General features: G+C 38.9%; 3 protein-coding genes across 13 annotated transcripts in view; 2 read left to right on the forward strand and 1 right to left on the reverse strand.

The window, feature by feature from the left end:
- The window catches only part of LOC102227300 (myomegalin-like), a 46,910-nt gene extending 39,678 nt beyond the window's left edge, over positions 1 to 7,232 (forward strand). For 4 of the 9 annotated variants that reach the window (XM_023335975.1, XM_023335968.1, XM_023335966.1 and 1 more), the window contains 8 exons: positions 442 to 678; positions 786 to 887; positions 1,403 to 1,623; positions 1,700 to 1,843; positions 2,002 to 2,140; positions 2,848 to 2,894; positions 3,088 to 3,142; positions 4,906 to 7,232. In XM_023335975.1, coding sequence (XP_023191743.1) covers positions 442 to 678; positions 786 to 887; positions 1,403 to 1,623; positions 1,700 to 1,843; positions 2,002 to 2,140; positions 2,848 to 2,894; positions 3,088 to 3,142; positions 4,906 to 5,045 — 1,085 coding nt within the window. In that variant the 3' untranslated portion in view covers positions 5,046 to 7,232. Of the gene's footprint in view, positions 1 to 441; positions 679 to 785; positions 888 to 1,402; positions 1,624 to 1,699; positions 1,844 to 2,001; positions 2,141 to 2,847; positions 2,895 to 3,087; positions 3,177 to 4,905 lie in introns of all 9 variants that reach the window. The other 5 variants (XM_023335969.1, XM_023335967.1, XM_023335973.1 and 2 more) reach the window with 5 other exon arrangements.
- A 1,309-nt stretch (positions 7,233 to 8,541) lies between these two features.
- Positions 8,542 to 10,823, forward strand: LOC102226859 (LYR motif-containing protein 5A). Of its 2 annotated transcripts, none has more exons than XM_005812496.3 (3): positions 8,542 to 8,650; positions 8,756 to 8,829; positions 9,970 to 10,823. In XM_005812496.3, the coding sequence occupies exons 2-3, from the start codon at positions 8,785 to 8,787 to the stop codon at positions 10,180 to 10,182; spliced, it is 258 nt and encodes an 85-aa protein (XP_005812553.1). In that variant the 5' UTR covers positions 8,542 to 8,650; positions 8,756 to 8,784; the 3' UTR covers positions 10,183 to 10,823. The 2 variants fall into 2 exon arrangements, with proteins under 2 accessions (XP_005812553.1, XP_023191282.1); XM_023335514.1 differs by having other exon boundaries at positions 8,543 to 8,660.
- Positions 10,824 to 11,390: 567 nt separating this feature from the next.
- Positions 11,391 to 19,913, reverse strand: casc1 (cancer susceptibility 1). Of its 2 annotated transcripts, none has more exons than XM_023335511.1 (15): positions 18,703 to 19,913; positions 18,487 to 18,541; positions 17,302 to 17,390; positions 17,054 to 17,158; positions 16,729 to 16,866; positions 16,351 to 16,485; positions 16,151 to 16,254; positions 15,868 to 16,063; positions 14,579 to 14,741; positions 14,255 to 14,448; positions 13,988 to 14,168; positions 13,509 to 13,723; positions 13,145 to 13,303; positions 12,636 to 12,749; positions 11,391 to 11,748 (listed from the first exon to the last, which is right to left on the reverse strand). In XM_023335511.1, the coding sequence occupies exons 2-15, from the start codon at positions 18,527 to 18,529 to the stop codon at positions 11,473 to 11,475; spliced, it is 2,112 nt and encodes a 703-aa protein (XP_023191279.1). In that variant the 5' UTR covers positions 18,530 to 18,541; positions 18,703 to 19,913; the 3' UTR covers positions 11,391 to 11,472. The 2 variants fall into 2 exon arrangements, with proteins under 2 accessions (XP_023191279.1, XP_023191278.1); XM_023335510.1 differs by having other exon boundaries at positions 19,428 to 19,438.
- Positions 19,914 to 19,940: the final 27 nt, after the last annotated feature.

Consider the following 19,940-nt stretch of genomic DNA (forward strand, 5'->3'; position numbering starts at 1 on the left):
AGCCCCCTTTATACTTAGTCACATACATTGTAAGTAGAATCAAAACTGTTGATCAGGTGAGCATTTCTTTTAAAGTCTTCCACAGATTTTCACTTGGCTTTAGGTCCAGACCTTGACTGGGCCACTCTAGCCTATGAATATATGACAACAATGACTGCCTTCTTGCAACTCTTACATAAAGATTTTTAGAGTTTATATCAATCATTTTCCTCCCACTTTAGATTTATCTGCTACCCTGTGTTAGTCGACCACATAAAAACCACACAAAATACACTGAAGATTCAAAGTTATTACACAAATTTGAACAAAGTTTATGCCTGGCAAATTCAAAATTATTTTTGCCAGGCACTTTAGATAAATTAGGATAATACCAGAACGACACCTTGAAGATCGACTCCAAGCCCCACATCCAGAGCTTTTTCCTGTGTATTTCCTGTTCAGGGTTTCTGTGTGAGGTGGCGGGCTTCCCAGTGGAGCTGGGGGAGCTGCTGGGGGAGGTCAGGAGTCTGCGGGCCCAGCTGCAGAGCAGCGTCCAGGAAAACAGCGCTCTCAAACAGCTGGAGCTCCACAAGCAGCTGGAGCAGAAGTTAGGCGTGGGGTCACCGCGGGCTCCGTCTCTGTCTGCGCTGACCGCCAGCCCTCAGAGGGAAACCTTCTACAGACGACAACTGCTGCACGGTGAGACCAAGCTTTCTAAATGTAGCAACTTGCTCGTGATGCTCGGCGTGCCGTGGTGTGTGGACTGCAGTGTGTCCAAGCCCCCTCTGTGTCTGTGTGCTCCACAGACCCAGCACCGTCTCCACCGGTCAGGGACATCGGTTTGTTTAACTGTGGATCTCCTGGTCCTCCCTACTCAGACCTGGATGACAGCCATAGCCCTGCTAATGGTGTGACTTCAACCGCTCCTGCAGTACAGCGGTTTATGCATGCTTTATTAAAAATAATAACAATAACTCTTTGTGCCTGTTTCTGTACAGTTTTGATCAAATCTAAGCTCTACTAATTCTCTTTTCCATTAAAAAGAAAACAAATTCTCTTGACAGCCTGCAGATAATCTAACGCAGTGGTTCTCAAACTTTTTTCAGGGATGTACCCCCTTAAAAATATAATTTTAGTCAAGTACCCCCTGACACGGGCAAAACATTTTTGGAATAAAAAGAGGTACAGTGCTGTAAATACCCTGTAAATACTGAATATAAAATTCAGTGTATGAACACACATTTATATTTTATCGAACTTTTTACAAAATAATTTTTCCCAAGACTTATTATGAGGAGCCTACTGATTTTTTAAAGATATTTTGAAAAGCTTCACATACCCCCTGCAGTACCTCCACGTACCCCCAGGGGTACGCGTACCCCCATTTGAGAACCACTGATCTAACGCACCTCTATTTCTCCAGCAGACTCTCTTGACCCTCACTCGGAACTGGAAGGGGAGGCACCAGATGGGTCGTTTGCAAACCGTAACGGTCGCCACGCCATTGGCCACGTGGATGACTTCAGCGCTTTGCAGCAGCAGGTCCTGGAGGGCCGAAGCCTCGTCCAGCGCATGGAGGCCACCTTGCAGGCCTGCCTCACCCCACCGCTGCTGGAGGGCAAACAGATAGAGGGCAGCGACCTGGTCTGTGTTCACCACTGACTCGCACTGTCATGTTAAAACTGTGAAATACTCCTAACTAAATGAGGTGCGTTTGCAGGCCGTGGACTATGGATGTGTAAAGAGTCTTCTGTCCAACACCAAGACTCTGAGGCAGATCTTGGAGGAGGCCATGTCTCTGCTGAAGATGTTCTGGAGAGCAGCTCTTCCTAACACAGATCCCTCCATCCAAAACCTTAAGAAGGTCTGAGAAACATGAACATATATTAAATTAATTTACTGACGGTTAATCAAACATGTTAAAAGTATTTTGTGTGTGTGTGTGTGTGTGTGTGTGTGTGTGTGTGTGTGTGTGTGTGTGTGTGTGTGTGTGTGTGTGTGTGTGTGTGTGTGTATGTGTAGGAGCAGTGCCTGCAGGAGGAGATTTTGTCCCTGAAGCTGCGTATATCTGAGCAGGAAGAAGTTCTTAAAGGCACAGTACAAAGACTTAGGAGCACCAGCCGCACCAAGGAGAGCATGGAGCACTTCATAGTCAATCAGTGTGAGTTTTTAAGTACATCTATGTGCAAAAATAAAAGTGGATAAGAGACCTAATAAGTTTTAATGAAAGAAGTATGTTCAATAAATTTATCTGTTTGTCACTTCATGGTATCCGACATTAAATTCAGATTCAGATCTGTAAAACATGGTGGTGGCAGCATTATACTGTGGTGATGCTTTTTTTTTCAGCAGGGACAGGGAAGCTGGTCAGAGTTTAGTGGAAGATGGACGGAGTTAAACACAAAGGAAGAGACTTGAGACTGGGGAGGATGTTCACCTTAAAGCATGACAACAACAGATCTGAATGGTTCAGATCTAAACATGTTTATGTTAAAAATGCCCTAGTCAAAGTCTAGAAATAAATTTGATTCAGAATCTGTTGGAACTTGAAAATCTCCATTCATAGCTGCTCTCCATTCAACCTGACTGGGCTTATGCTGCTTTTCCAAAAAAAAAAAACCAAAATATTGTAGTTTTTGTATATGGAAAAACAAGCAAATGTGTGCCACTATTTTCATATTCTTATTTATAAAACGTTGAGTTACAGTATTATCCTTCCTTTTCACATTGTGTACTACTTTGTGTTGGAATATTGTATAAAATCCCAATACGATACATGTAAATTTGTGATTGTAATGTCAAAGGTTAAACTGTTCATCTTTAGATGTGCTTGAACTAATTTTTCTTTGTTTTGTTTTGTTTTTGCAGTATCAAGGACTCGCGATGTGCTGAAAAAAGCTAGGACTAATTTAGAGGTAACCACGCTCTTATTTTTTTAGAAACATTAGATTATCTATTTGTGCTCCATGTTGTTCTTGTGTGGTGATCAGGGTTACTTGTTATGTCTGATGTGTCTGAAATGTGTGTTACAAAGTCATCACTACTGTCTCCTTGTTCCTTCATTCTGAATTTGTCTCTCCTCCTTTCTCCCCCTTTATAATCCCTCAGAAGAACGAGCTGAGGCTCTCCTCTCTAAGCTCCTCCCCCTCCTCTCCTCCTGCTGGTAATTGTCTGACATCTTGTGGTGTGCCACACGGGTACATGCCTCCCCAGGCTTTCCACTTTTCATTATCTCAAAGATGATGGTTTATGGAGTTCTTGTTCTGGCAAAGGCGATTCTAGGAACTGGAGCTGCCCTGTTTGGTTCCTAATGACATCAATGTTTCACATCCTACAAACTCAGAACTGTATTTTTACCATCTTTTTTTATAGACTATGTTCTTTATTATTTTGTATCATACAACTAGTATAAAAGAGATATTGGACGTTAAGTTGTTATGACATATTTCTTCACATAATGCTTCCATAACCATGATTTGCTCAGCCTGTTATTGGTACTCCGTATGTGTAAAAAGCCACAAAATTAATATATCTTTCATTGCAGGAAAAGAATAGTAGCATAATCTCAAATCGTAAAATTAATCACCGCAACATTTTCTACTATAATATATACTATAATATGGCTCTTAATGGCTCTTAATTTTTTTTACCAGTGATGCCAATAAATGATTGATTGGTCTAAAACACCTCCTACTTTCACAAAACTTTAAAAGAATATTAATAGCTTTGTAGAAGGCTTCACAAGGTTTTTATAAAGCCTGCAATACATATAAATCAATCTGTATTCACAGTGTGTGTGTTTGTGTGTGTGTTGCCTTAGTTTCATGGATCAGTGTCAGACCGACATAAGAAAATCTCAGCAGAAATAAGATAAGATAAGATAAATCTTTATTGTCATTGTCATAAGAACAACGAAATTTAAAAAGTGCCGTCAGTCAGCGTATATGCTTAAAAACAAAAAATAACTGTCTCACAATTCACACACAATGTAAGAAATAACAAATAACTGGTAAAAAAACCCCCACAAAAACTAATAAATAAGAATAGCCACATTCTCACATACATCATTCATGATGATTAATGGTTGTTTTTGATTGCATTTAGTTTTGCTTGGAGCTACTATATACAAAACCCTGAATTGCTTTACACCATAGATATATTACACCATAACCATACAACTACAGCACTGTGAGTGAATGCTATGCTAACTGTGTGAAAGCAATACTTTTCTTCTAATCCCTCATTCTCAGCTCGTCATCTGCAAGTTGTTCTGTTTTTGAAAGTTATTCTGACAAACGTCACAGTCCGAACTGCAGACCACTTCTTGCTGTTGGGTTTCACTTGAAATGAGCAGTTTGACATTTTGGAAGTAACATGTTCTCACTTTGACTCTTATGGGTAAATAAATTGCGCTTTATTAAGTTCGAGGACTCCAAAGCCATTTACACTACAATCAGTCATTCACACGCTGATGGTGGTGAGCTACATTCTGGCCACAGTTGCCCTGGAGCAGAGTTACAGAAGTGATGCTGTAGTTCCAGTTACACAAGTGAGGCTGTACCACCACCAGCTGGTAAGGGGGTTTGAACCAGCAACCTACCGACTCTTACTGATGCTATCATAAATTTTGCTATCACAAAATTTGATAGCATAATAAATGCTTTCCAAACAAGCTTTGCAAAGGGAATTATTGAACATCCAACTTGGGGAACAGTAGCAGCCGTTTTAAAACGACTTATACTTGAAAGAAAAAGGTAGACAAATTATCCAGCATAAAAGTTGTCAAAGCTTTTCATTTAGCTCTTAAAAACAAAGTAAACATGTTGCTGAAAGTGTCAAACTACCTCTTTAATTTCGCACCATTTTCCTGACACTTTTTACAAGCTCTGATCATTGAACGTGCTTGGGTTTTCTTGTCGTCCCCAGCTGAGGAGCTTGGAGGTGTTGCCAGAGCACGGCCTCCTGATCGCGGTGTCCTGATGAGCAATGGCTTTCCTGGGATCACCGGAGCAGAAGCTACTCAGCGTCTGGCAACAAGGAAGCGCAGCAGCCATTGTCTACTTTAGACTTCCAAAGCACCAACCTAAGTGCTCCCATGTCTGACCTCTCTGCTTAAACAGACCCCTTCCTCATCACATACTCCTTCCCATTTGACCCTGCCCACTTTTCTCCATCCAACCACCCCTTGTTCGTCTGGACAATACAGTCAGAGTATAAGCTGCACCTTGGCCCTCCCCTCACCCCTATTCACCTCTGTTGTTGTCTTTGAGTGAAACAGTCAGCAATTTGCTTGCTGTGTGTAAGATCGAGGGGCTGATTGAAAAGTGCTTCTGATGGTTTCAGGGATGTGCGTCCTACAGTCCCGAAGATGCCTTTAGCTCTGGTTCAAGGATTGCACACATTTATTGTGGGTCTCTGATATATTTCAGGTACAGATTCTCATCTGATCCAGACAGCCTGTAGAGAAAGAGGGTTTGCGCATGTTTAAAATGGCTTTTGAGATGTACTCTGCACACAGACGCATACATGTAAAGTCCCATCAGTTTGTGGGCGATTGAACGGTTCACTCAAAGACAAATTCATTTCCCATGAAGCTGCCACTGAAATGCAACTCGCCTCCTTGTGGCAGTAATTTTGAATTTTTACAAATGCAATGCAAAGAAAAGTGACATCAACAATCTCTCGTTAGACATGCCGGAGGAATGTACTGTGTACGATGTGTGCTTGCTGTTGTTGTGGAGAAAGCCAGTAGCTAAGATTATTTGTTGTTGAGTGATGCTACAGCAAAGTCCCACGCCTCATTTTTAATGTCCCCAAAGTTTGCAAAATCACAGAAACTGGGAGCTGCGTGTGCCAGAGGAACCAGGTCGTACTCACTCCCCTGGGGGCTTCTCGTACGAGCATGTGCAATAACGATGCTTCTTCAGTAACTAAGCTGCACTTGATGACAGTTCACAGCGTTTGTCATGGTTTGGACACAACCGGTGTCATGATTGTATTTATTTTTTGAGTGTCGATGCATGACAAAGATTGTGCACATGACAATCGGAGCACTGGAACTAGTCGCAGCCGATTCTTGCCAAAGTTTGAGCCTCAAACTATTCACTCTGACTTGCCTCGTCCACATGAATGAGAAAACTTATATCAGCCACAATGTTACCAAGCTGTCATGTTTTCCTTTTAAACCATAGAGACGGTAACCGTTAGACACCTATTGAAACATTTTTTGGACCAGCACTCCAGCAGATTTTTCAGTCAAGCTATTTGTTAATGTCTCTTAATGTTATTTTTAGTATCCCCTGAGCAAAGGCAAAAAACAACAAATTCTTACAAATGATGGAAACTTTGGCGGGCTGCCTATCACTTATCACCTAAAAAGCTCATTTTCCCGTTTGTCTTACTGTATTTTATTGCTGTACATGATGCCATTCTGTGCTGTAAATACCAGCTTGGTGTGCATGTGTGGGTATATGTGTGAAAACATCCAACATTTGCTTTTTTTGCAAAGTTGATTATCTGGGTACCTGTGCAATAGCTTGATTATTTTTGGTTTATTTTGATGTTAAACATCATTATGGTGTGTCTGTTTGCTATTCATCTCCTCCAGTGTACAAAGCGTATGCAGTGTGTATTAGAGGATTAAGCCACTTTGAATGAATTAATTAACTGCATAGGCTTCCACCTGATTAAGTAAACTATGCCTTCATCATATGTAATACACTGACCATGTATCTCCTATTGTAAGGCTCTAATTAATGTTGCTTCGCTTGCCTTTAACCTTAGCCTGAGAGTTTGCTCTCAGTGGTAGAAATGGCCTTGACCAAGCGTCTACTTGATTTTTGTTGAAGTGGGTTTTGTTCACGCTTGAGTTTTCAGAAAAAAGACAAAAGTTGCCAAGTATTTCAAAGTTAATGGGAGATGTTTTGAGGAATTTTGTTTTAAAAAGTGTCTTCTGAAATGATTGTAATACACTGAATCAACAGAGCACCTTGTTAGAACGTGAACAAAGCCTTTTTTTTTGCTATTTGCTAATAAAAAGGGAACCAAACAGTAGATTGTTGTTGGTATTGAATTGCATATGTATATAGTGCTATTTGATTGGTGCAGGTATATCCTGAGTTTATGCTTATTGAAGTAGTTGGCCGATACAGGACACTATTGAGTCCTGTGTCTGATCAGGTGTGTTGCATTAAGGAAAAAGTTCTATCAATGATGAATTGTGAGAAGGAATGAATAAAACATTTAAAAACTCCTATGGTTTTCTCCTCATTACAGTGTGCCTGTGACACTGATTTATTTTTAGTCTGAAAACTCACCTGCATATGTGGTTTCTGATAAGCAAGATCTCATGAACGCAATGACTGGAGAAGCACCAAGAAATTAACTGGTGACCGTAATCTGACGATTTTTACCTTTGATGTCCTTGACCAGTGCCCCACAAGTTAGAGATTCAAAAATCCTAGATTTTCTCAACCGCAAACACTCCATAGATGACCATTAGCCACTTCAACACTAAACTTCAACATGTTCAAATGAAGTTCAAAGATGACGCTATTATTATTATAGTTTCTACAACATGTTTAGATATGGTTACTCTGTATTCAGACTGAGAGAGGACTAGACATTCAGCAGGTGACAGGAAGTCAAAATGGAGCACAGCAAAGTTTCTCTAATTTTTCTGTTGAATAGGTCTGAATTTAAGACAATATCCCAGGGATACAGCAAATTTAGGTACCCTATCCCCACAAGTTTATTTTACACAAAATTAAACTGATAGGTACACGTTAAGCACCTTCCTTGCTCAAGGACCTCCAAGGTTGTGTTAATGTCTATTTATTGCAGGCTATTGTAGCAAAGGGTTCTCTACAATTACAATTAACCAATAAACTTGTTGTCTTCCACTGTGGAAAGAACGAAGCCCTTTACTTCATCATTCACCACCATTTTATTTACATAACCACCTTCACAACCATTTCTTAAGCTTATAGCTTCACCATGTGACAACCAAATACTAACACCTAGTGGCTAAAACTGGTATTGACGGCTATATCATTACAAAGTTATTCAACAAAAATATTGATCAGTGTTTTCACATTTTTAAGTGTTTAAAACACGTCACACGCTGTAAAACACACTATAAAACCGAACACTAGGTCAATGTGAAACAGAATAAGTTGATAGGCGTAGGAGGATTTTTAATCAGTGTGGATGTAAACCGACCGTGGAGCTTATTATACCTTCAAAAATATAGTTTCAGTGAGCAATTGGTTGCATTAAGAAATTAGATGACAAAACCTCTTTATAGGCATATTTTAAAAAAATGTAACGCCCACTGTAAATAAAGTAAACCAAGTTTTTTCAAAAGTAATTAATTTTTTAATTTGCATCATTCATTTTTACGAGAAAAATAAACTGAAATTATACTACTTCAATATATTATCAATGATTTCAACCAACTGCACGGCCGTATTCATGTCTATGAGGCGAACAAGTAGCCACGGCCACACACATGAATACGGCCACGGGAACTGTTGCACAAGCGTGCTTGCATGTTTTTATTTGCGACACTACGACACGCCACACGGCAGTGAGTAAAACGTGAACGCGGACAAGGTGGAAAAGGAGAAAAGAAGATCCGCATTCAAGCTAGTCCGCTTTAATACGTTTACACGTCAGTATGAGTCAGTTTGAGATTAATATGCTACTTCAAATGTCAGTGACTCTGGCTGCTGTTTGTTTCCCTTCACACTTCCGTCTTTTCTTTCTTTGATTCCAGAGACGCGATCGGCCACATTTGTTTGTGACATGGCAAACCCTTTAAAGGGTGAAGTTATCAGACTGTACAAAACTGTAAGTTCTGCTCATTCCTTTCTGACTGCTGCTGGTAACCATAGAGACAGTTAGACATGCAAACATGTTTCATATTTGAATGCCCTACATTTCTTAAGATTTACTTGGAAATTATCTATGAATTTGGTGTTTTGATACATAAACTTGCCCATATAGTGACTTAGCCTACATTATAATGTGGTGTGTGAAAATTATTCACGTTAAAATATGTTTTCCCCTGATAAAAGAATAAATTTAACATAAACCACTAAACAATTAGGAGGCTTGAAGGTAAAACTGGTCAATAAAAGGAAGGAGTCTTTAATAAACTTTTATTTGTGAAAGTGAATGCGAAATCTGCAACTAAGACTTTGATCAAAACCAAGTCAGTTCTCCTTTTTACCAGATCGTATCTTTATTTGTACAGACACGTTACCATGACGAAGTCTTCTACTTCCATTTCATATGTTTTAAACGAACTATTTTAAGATTGGTATTATCTTTCTTGAAATTAAGCTAGTGTTCAAAATGCAGTCTCATGTTTGATTTAATTCTATTTTAAAAAAAACTGTAATTATGAACTAAATTATTCACTCCTAAACTATATTTTGATATCTGAGGCCTGAATAAACAGTCGAGCAGTCTCATAAAATACCCAAAAAAGTCAGGTGTGTGACTACCAGACCACGATTTCTTGCGCGTTACAACCGTGGTTGACAAATTACCCTGCCTGTCCAGTGTCCAGGTTTTGCTGACTACACACTCATTCATTTTGGTCAACCTAATGTGTTGTTGCTTCCTCCTCTGGTTATTGGTCCTACAGAAGGTTGTTGGATCAGGGGTGATCAATTACCAAATAGCACCTTCCTTGCTCAAATTTTGCCCCCAGACTATATGAACGCAGCTATTGAACAGTCTGAATAATGTTCCCCATTTATGTTCGAGGGGGGAGGTCAAATGTCTGTATGCCTTAACTGCAGGTCTACACCGCTGGCTTCTTTTGATTGACCTTGTGACATTGCTGGTATGAGTTATCCACTTTGTCTAGGAGACACGTAGGAGTTCACAGAACCATAGCTCCGTACTTACCTTTGGTTTGGTCAAAAAACTAAATGCTCTGAAGTAAAACTTCTTATTTGACTTTTTGTTCTAATTTTCCAGCTGCTGTATCTTGGCCGTGAGTACCCAAAAGGAGCGGCTTATTTCAGAGAACGACTAAAGTATGCGTTTATGAAGAACAAAGATGAGACTGACCCTGAGAAAATCAAACAGCTGGTTGCCAGAGGAGACCACGTCATCAAAGAGCTGGAGGCCCTTTATTTCCTCAGAAAATATCGGGCCATGAAGAAGCGCTACTATGACCCCGAGAAATGAGAACAAACTATATTTTTCATACAAAAGAGACATGGAGACGAGGCGACATAAGCTGCAATACAATTACTGTTCTCTTCACAATTTTAAATAAGCCCTACTAAGTAAATATCCCAATGTTGTCTGCAGAAAACCCCAAAGGTTGGTTTTCAAAAAATCTACTTTTTACATTTTTCTTTATTGTTTTTAACTAAAAATGTATGTAACTTTAAACTCTAAAACTGCACAAACGCAGCTCTAGATGATGAAGCCTCTTCTTGACTTAGTATGTCAATGTGGCCTAAATATCTGATCTCTGTCTCCACTGGCCATAAATCTTTTCTCCTGAAGCCGTTCAGGTTGTGCACTAGAACTTGGACTCCAGTTAATCTTAAGTTTTGGTGCAATCAGACTTTCTTTGTATATTTTTTACTCACGTTCTTGTTTTTGTCAGAATGTAATTATTAAGACTCAAAGAGCCGTGTGACCTCTGTTATCGGTGCATTGTAAACTGAAATGTCTGCCTTTTGTATAATGAAGCGCTTTGAGTTGTAACGCAGTTCTGTATTAACACATATTTATACGAATGTGGTCCAGTTGCTTGAAAAGTTAATGTCCTATATTGTATCAAAGGACTTATTCACAGGTAATAAATGTTTTTAATGCTAAAATATTGAACCCACTTCATTTCAATAACAGCTAAAAGGAAAGGTAAAGGAGCTTGATGTTTTTACTGATTATCTATCTCATAATATACGGTCACAATATGGTGACAGTTTTTAAAATTATCTAAAAAACAATAGTTACAGTATATACAGCAGCATCAATTCAGTCTGGATTTGCAGATACCAGTTTATAACACCAAATGCAGTGGAATTACAATTTTTGTATTATTTTTAAAGAGTGTGAAGTAGCTTTGGGGGCTTAATGGTCTTGAATTGAAACATCTGCAATAGTGTGTAAAAATATTCGTACCCTTTTAATTCATCTGTCAAGTTACAACCGTAAAGTTATATCTATTTTATTCCAATTTTATGTGGAAAAACTAAAAAGGCAGTAGAGCAAAATTGAAAAAGTAAATAAAGAAAAGCATGAAACCTTTGTGGGGAAAAAAAGGATAAACATATTTTCTTCTGTAGGGTGTTGTGGGGAAAAAAAGATAAAATATATGCTACTGGTACTTTTAGTGTCAATACTGTGGAAATTCAACGCACAAACTGTTGAGACTTGCATTTGTTATTATCATAGCTGTATTTAAAGATATTAGCTGAGCCATTGTGAGTCGCAAGTTATTGACCCCTGGTCTATCACAATTTATGAAAAAACCAGGGGTCTAGTAGCAGAAAGCAGGGTTTGCACAGTGTCAATGAAGCAGTAATGGGACTGTCTGACCAAAGCTAACCCATCAGGACTCATGCTATCCTGCAGAAGATGGATGAGTGTGGAGTGGAACTCGCTGCCAGCTGCGTGGTCTATGGAAAAGTCTTTACTGTTCTCAGTGATCTCCAGTTGCCTAGTCCTCTGTGAACCCATAAAGTAAGTACTCCAAGAGTCTTCAGGTACAAGGCCGATTTTAAGGTGCTCAGACCCCTAGCAGAGAAGATGAACACACAGATGAGTACAACAGAACAAGTAAGATGTACTGCATTTGGTTGTGTGGTCTTTCCTTAGTCTTTGTTCAAGCCACTCAGCTACAGTATTTGCAGAAGTATTCTTGGCTTTTGAACTTTTCCACTATTTGTCACAGACCATCTAAATTGCTAAATATATTTGGGGGCATTTCATGCTCCCAGAAAGTAGTGCTGTAAACTGTAAAGTGCATATATTTATGTCCTAACTATGCTTGGAGTGTCTCCACAAGTTGATCCCTGACCCTAACAAAACTGAAGTCAGTTAAGTGAACCAGACATGTTGCTGGTGATTAATGAAGTGCAGAAGTAAAATGAATGAGTTTTACTTCTGGACAATAATCAGTAATTATTGATTATTATTTTGTTTTAAATATCTGAAATACTGCCAACATGGTGGCATGACCTTTCCTGTTTAATCCGCAGTTTTCACTCCACTATGTTATGAGGCACAGTGGCGAAACATGAAGCTGCTGCTGCGCATGTTACTCAACAGGTTGTTGCTAAGTAACCAGTGAGCGAGTTTGTAGATTCCGCCCGACTTTGCTTAGCTGACGGTGTGAGGTTAAGCCTTTCACTCTGCCTACATCCCCCAGAATGCTGTGCGGTTTTGGATCAGAGTTCAGTGAATATTCTATATATTGAAAATTCCATCAGATGTATTATCTAAAGATATTGATCACGTTTCTTTCGCAATTTATATGTCGTTACTGTAACGATTTATATATCGTTACAGCCTTAGTACATGTCCAGCACTGCTTTTTATAATAAATTTTATTTATCGATCGATCGATCGATTGATTTACATAATCTCTAAAGAAAAATAAAGGTTACAGTAAATAAAAATACCTGAAGGACCAGATTCTCCTCTCCACATGTGGCGTTCCACTTGCTCCATTTAAAAGCACAAGCTGATGCAAAGAGGGCCATCTGGTCATAAGCAAACTGTTCTATAAGTGGGTTCTGAAAAAGAGCAGAAAGAAGCAGAATATTTTCTGATGCTGTGAAGAACAAAATGTAATTTACTGACTTGCACAATCAAGGTAGATCAGTTTCAATGTAGTGGGTCCCCCATGTGGCGTTAGTGAAGCACCAACAGTTCCTATCCTGTAATCTAGTGTTAGTCTAAAGGTTTTTTTTTGGTATGAATCAAATGCTGTCCATCGTTAAAGAGACCTTTAGGCACATTTCCTTTTAATGTAAAAAAAAAACATGGCAAGATGGAAAACTTCTCCAGTTAACATGTTGCTCATTTTCAAGAAGTCTAACCCCATAACCCATATAGCGAACACAAAAGTCAGAGCATTCCTGTATCTTTTTTGCAAAATGATCAAATGAAATTGCTAAAGGATGCAGACCTTCTTGCAGACGCTGACGTATTTGTGCGTGTTCTCGTTAACAAAGATGTTGATCCCTGCCTTGAGCATGGCTTTCTGCAGAGCTGGTGCGCTCATCCACTGCCCCACGAGGTGAGAGAGGCCTCTACTGTGCGCCAGCCGCAGCATACACTGACTATTCTGTTCATCAAATTCATAACAAACAAAATGTTAACGTTTTGTTCTTCTTAATAAATTCACTATGTATTAATTTACATTTTGCCAATAAAGATGTACATTGGAACAATTTTTGTGAGAAATATTCTTAGAAACCAAAATAAAAGCCATTTAACTCATATCTAAATATTTTTCTCCAACAGCAGGTGAACAGAAAAAAGTGTCTTGCCTTAATGGTGATGGAGACCTCAATGAGAGCCCCCTTGACAGTAAAAACAGCTGAGTTTTGGCCCAGCGGCCGCAGCTCCCAGCCCTGGAAAGGAAAGTTGGCGAAGGTGTTGTGCATCAGTGTAAAGATCTGGAATGATTCCATCTCAAAGGAGATTTTGCCTTCTGCCTCCTCGTAGGAGACGTTGGTGATGCCATCCTTTCGCCAGCGGCCATCTGGGTATGCAGAAGTCACTATTAGTGGCTTTACAGTACAAAAAGCATTCATTCCTTTGGAACCTTTTCACATTTTGTTCCATTATGTCTTAAAACTTCAGCGTATTTGATCAGGACTCTGTGCAATAAATCAACACAAAGTATCACTATTGTGAAAAAGGATCTTTTCCCCTCGCATTTTATTATTGTAACATAACGTATGAAAAGGTTCAAGAGGGATGAAAACTACTCTCCAGCTCCTATGCTGGTTTCTGATGCATGTACCTTCAGCATCCCAGCGAGCCACAAGTGGCATTTCCATGAAGATAACCCACTCAGGAAGCACAATGCACACCCCAACGGGAGAGCACGGCTTATTGTTGGGTGCTTCTGTTGGGTCATCGGGACATTCCTCATTCTTGGGCCTTTCTGTTGGGTAAGGGAACACCTTCAGCCCGTCCACCATCTAGAAGAACAAGCCATTGATCTCTCAGGCTCTGCTGAAGTCAACCTGAGCTGAGGCTTTTGGTACAAAACTCCTATTCTAATCACCTGCAGTATCGTGTACCCTTTCCTCCTGATAGGCTGAGGTGGGAGTTGAAGCAGATCATAGTAGAAAACTCCACCCAGGGTTGTGTACTGAACCAGATTTACAACCTCTGAGTCATTTTCTGTCTCTTCGAATTCAGGCCCAGCGGAACTCAAGCAGTTCAGCTGGGCCAAGCTGGGCCAAGATGGATCCTTGGCTGTGGATAAAGAAAATCCTTTTATTTCAAGGTGGAAAATTACATAAGTTTTAAAGAGTAATGTCGACTTCTGAAGAGAATGAAAATATCTAATTTTAAAGATTCTACATCAAGTTTTTTTTTTGTTTACTTGGACAAACAGTTGAAACCAGGCTGGAACTGTGACCACTGAGTACTTCTGTCTGTGTAGTTATCATGCTTTCCTCTGAAGATGGCGGGCTGATGCTTTTTATGGACGGTTCACTGGTTGGACTGTGGGGGCAACTGGGCAGTTCACTGGTGCAATCACCATCCTGTAGTGGGAAAAGGAAAGCAAGGCAACGGGTTTGGGTCGTCACAAAGTCATCTTTTGGAAGAAACATGGCCGCTATTTTGACAAATCAGGAAGAACAAAAATCACACTACAGCATAAAAAGATCTGTGAGTAGCATTCAAAACTCTCCCACTCTTCCTACTGTGAGCCATGCAGAGGTTTTATGAGGCAAGATCTCAAAGCCGAAAGGCATACTTCGTGGACAGCTTAATATTAGTAGTCTGCTTCCTAAACTCAATGAAATTAAGACACTATTAACACATTCACACCTTCATTTTTTTCTCTTTAAGCTCAAACTAGTTTCACTGATGTACCTGGCTATAAGTGTTACAGAAACAGTATTTGGTCCCTGGTTGAAGTTTGGCTTGGTGCGGGTTTGCAGATGCACGCTGATGATGCTGCTGTATGTGTGTCCGGTACAGACATCACCTCAGTCTCATGTCAATTGTCACAATTGCTCATTTCTGTTGTAGCATGGTTTGAGAGGTCATTTCTTACTTTAAATGCGGAAAAAAAAAAAAAAAAAACAGTATTAATTTGTTTTTCTTTAATGTCCTGGTTGGTGATCAGTAGCTCTGATTGAAACTTGAAAATTAATGGCCAGTATTTTAAGCAGATTCCTCATGTGAAATATTTGGGCAGAATTAAGGATTCTCATCTAAAATTTGAGACACATGTTGAGAAAAAGTACTTTCGCAAAACTTCTTTTGGACAATCAGCCATCAATATGTGGATTTCTTGCCTGAGGACATGGAACAGGTTTCAGAATGGCACCTTTTTAAACTGAGGGTGAAAGAGCATCTTAAAAGGAATCAGGTTTAGAAGCAGCCATGATCATTTCCTGAAGGTTTTGCTCGCATTCTGTTCTCATATCCCTTGTTTTATCGCTTGATGATGTACTGGATGACTTCTGGTTCTGCTGTCTCGATATTATCATATCTCTATGTGGTTAAAAGTCCATCTAGGGACATGCATTGCAACTTAGCTAAGGCTATAAATATTAGTGTTTGGTAAATACTTGTCCCCATTCAAATAAACAATAAACAGTTCAAAAAACAGTTCAAATGAAAATATTGCTAAAGCAGGAGCTGATTTGTTTGACCAACCTGGGTTTCCTCTGGCTCCTGGACAGGCGGCGGAATCTCCTCCACTATCGGCTTCTGAGGTGCATGCCTGAGCCTGGACAGTATTGACAGGTGGTCATAGTGGGTGTGGAGGATCCGCACGGCAATGTCGCTCACAGCCAGCTCCTCAGGAAGCTTAAAGCTCAGGCCAGCTTCGTTAAAGTCGAAACCTGTAAAGCTAAAAACAGAAAATCCAAACCCAGGAGTGTGTCAGTGCGAGGACAGGGAACGGATCTGAATATTCCCAACCGATTCACACACTAACCTTGGGTTTTTGAAAAGGTTGGCCCAGAGACACAGCGTCACATTTGTATGTTTGGACACAGTCTGCATGTTCCTTGTGTCAGGGTCAATGTTGTCGCTTGCTCCCTGTGACGAAAACGAAACAGGAGGATTCAGCAAAACGGGTTTCCACATATTGGGCTCTTCCTTTGCTAACACAAATGAAGCTTATTTTGATCCTACCTTTAGGAGCTTCTCAGTTATGAAAAGGTGCTTAGCATGGAGAATCTCCTGGACCTCTATGAGAGCATCGTGGTACTTTGGGACCAACTCTGGATCTTTGGCCTCTTTCACAAGCTCATCCAAGTCTTCAATAAGCTACAAATACAACCCCTGCTATTACAGCGCCTTGCAAAAACATTCTCATTCTTGAACTGTTTCACACGCTTTCACATTACATCCACAGACCTTTAATGTGCTTTACTGGCATTTTAGATGACTGTCAAACAAAGTAGAGCATGATTATGAAAAGAATGGAAAATTATACATGGTTTTTAATATGTGGTCTCCCTGAGCCAGCACTGTAAACACTGTTTAAAAGTGTGTAATATGGATGCACACCTTTACTGCTGAGTTGCACAGTTGAAGCTCCTCTCCAATGTTGGAGTCTGAGTAATCCTTCCACAAGGTGACAAATGTATTGACCGCCCGCTGGTCCTTTGCGTCTGGGACTCCATCGCAAAGCATGTATCTCTCCCACTGAGCACAAAGATTGGACAGCAATTGCTATGCTTAACTATCAAGATTGGTCACACATAAATCCCTAAGTCAATATAATTCGCGTACTTTATAAGCAGAGATGCCTAAAAAAAAATTCTCAAGCTATGAAGTAAGTCTTTTTTATATTTAAATGCTGAAAAGAATCAATTATTATCGTGAGCGCTACCTCTGCCTTTTCTGCAGCATCAACCTTCCATTTGATTATTGCAGAGTAGTTTTCCTCCAGCAGAAGGCGCAGTTCGGTAAGCTCCAAGTCTCTGTTCTGCTCTGCCTGTCAGCAGACGTATTACATTATTTTACACTGAGTGCAGAAATCAAAGTTGCATGCAGTTGTTTCGAACTAATGCCACCAATCTTTTTTAGTGAATTAGGAATAGAATAGAAATGTTGCAGTTTATTCTGCAAGGATCTTGCCTTTTCCTCTAGCCTTTGTATCTCCTCCAGCTTTCTCTGTCTTTCCAGTCTCTCCTGTTCTTCTTTTTCGGCTTGCAGCCGGGCTGCCTCTGAAGACCAACAGGACACCAAACAAATGTAAGAGTCACTTCACCACTGCCAATTAAAAGAAGATGTTGACAAACACTACATAATGAGAATTAGGCATTTAATCATTTGAAACCTTTTCCTTGTTTAGGTCAAAACTATTTCTATTTTTTAAATGACTTTTTTTCTAGAAATTTCAAAGTTTACATACAGTAAGATAACTAAGCAATCTGGGAAAGTCCAAATTATAATCAAACACAGTTTCTGTAGAATTCACCAATTCAAAACTAAGACTTTTAAAAACTATTATGAATTAAGTTTAAGCTCTGTATCAGGACATAAATGTATGAAAGAAAATTGCCTATCGCTTGTGCCCTTCAAAGTATTGCACTTCAAACTACTTTGAAGGGCAATATTCATAGATATTGCCCTTCAATAAATACACTTCACAGTCTATTTTATTTATTGGTTTCTGGTGTGTGTGTGTGTGTGTGGTTTTTATTCCTGTTTTATTTTGGCCATTTAAAATATCTTCCTCTTCTAGTGTTACGTGTTCTTTACAAAATTAAAGTTCATTGGTCTTTGAGAGGTTCAACTTGCACTATTATGTAATTATGTTACTTGAAAACATTCTAAAAAAAAAACATAGTTTCTCACAATGATTAATGGGACAATTTATCATCCAGCAAGATTAGTTATTGTGACAGTCCTAACATAAAAAATGGAGAACTACGAAGATTTTGAGGAAGAAATGGGACTACCGTACTTGTGAGATTTACTATAGATATTGTCACATTATTACATACTTTGACAGTATGACAAACACAACAAGCTCAGATATATACCATTATCCATGTATTTAGAATAATAATTTAGGTAGTTCTAGCTGAACTAACACAGGAAAAGATTAGCATGAAGTCATAAGAACGTGCATTTTTATACAGTGTATGTACATGTTTTCTATTGTATCTATAAGCTGCAAGAAAGTTTATTTATGAGTGGAGGTTTAAAATAAAATGTTGAGTGCTTTAAAATAGATGCATTCTTTATACAACAAAATAAAGGTAATAAATAAAGCTACCTTTATTGTAGCTATAAGAGTTATAACATAAGAATTACCTTCTTCCTCTTGCTGCTTCTTTAACCTCTCTGCTTTAGTCATCCTGCCTTTCTTCTAGAAACATCCAAAATGAGAGTGTTTAACAGAGAAAGCTAACTGCTTTATTCTATCTAGAGACTGGATAGTGTAGGAAAATTTAAATTTAAAGAAAGTATAGGGATTAAAGGTATTTATTGTGAGATTAAATGGACTAACTGTGTGCTTCTCGCACATACCTTTTTCTTCTTGGGTGGCTATCATTCGCGAAAAAGAAAGTTACAAAGGGACATGCAAGAAAAAATGAAATCAAGGTTTAACATTAGACATTAGGATTTGAAGAAGACCATTTTTACATTTAAGATTCCAAGGTCCAGAAAACCAAAATAAAGAACACACAAAGAGAAAGACAAAGACAGTATTATCTCCAGATAATACTTTAGTTTAAGAGATCATTTTCATGCCAAGTCTGGAGACACTCTAGAAGATAAAAGATTTTAAACAATGAACAGACCAGTTTGTGTCTAACTTACATGCAAACTGATTATAACTTTACAAACATTTTCACATTTTATTGCATCACAACTACAAACTTCCTTGTATTTTAATGGTATTTTATGTAACTTGACACTACATTACTACATTAGTACAATTTAAAAAAAAAAAAGCTCATAATAGAAAAACTCGACATGTAGTCTCCTGATATGAAGATGCTTTTTAAAATTTCTGTTATACTGATACAAAGGAAGTGACTGATCAACTGTTGTGCTGAGTTTTCTTTCACCTTCAGAAATACTTTTGCAGGCTAGTATTTTCATTTTTTTTTTAAATAGTGGGAAAACAAACTAGGACGTTGTGACCTATTTAAAAACGTGAACTCCACCGGAAGTAATGTAAAACATGTTCTGACAAAAATAATCTAAATATTAATCGTTTTCAATAGACAAAACTTGTCAAAACTTACCATTTTGAATGTAAGAGAAAACCTGTGTACAGGTAACCACAGCAACCGTTGCGCATGCGTAGTTGTGTCTTTTTAATTTGCGACATAGCGATACGCTGAGGACAACATTGAAATATCCACAACTTGTTCGCTTGAATACAGTTTTTTTTTTATTGCCATACATCCGCTAACATCGAAATAAATACGATGCTTGAAATGCACAAATGTAAATGCGTAGCGGTCGCTTTAGACGATGCGTTAACGCAGTAGCCATTTTGGTACGGGCACCCTTCTCTAGGAAGCGTCTAAATCTGTTTGTTGCATCGGGCTTTCTACAACAATTATTTGCAATAAACTGTTTATTTAGTTAGACGTGTGGCATAAAGGCGGGTATACGTTTCAATACTAACAGAAAAAAAAAATCTGTAAAATAATATATATTGTAGTCAATAATACCAGGACTAATAACAACTGACTTAAAATGCATCCTAATGGATAATATGCCAACATGCAAAATGTACCCGCCTATTAAAG

Source organism: Xiphophorus maculatus, chromosome 6 (genome assembly GCF_002775205.1).
Source record: "Xiphophorus maculatus strain JP 163 A chromosome 6, X_maculatus-5.0-male, whole genome shotgun sequence".
NCBI classification, from domain to species: Eukaryota; Metazoa; Chordata; class Actinopteri; order Cyprinodontiformes; family Poeciliidae; genus Xiphophorus; species Xiphophorus maculatus.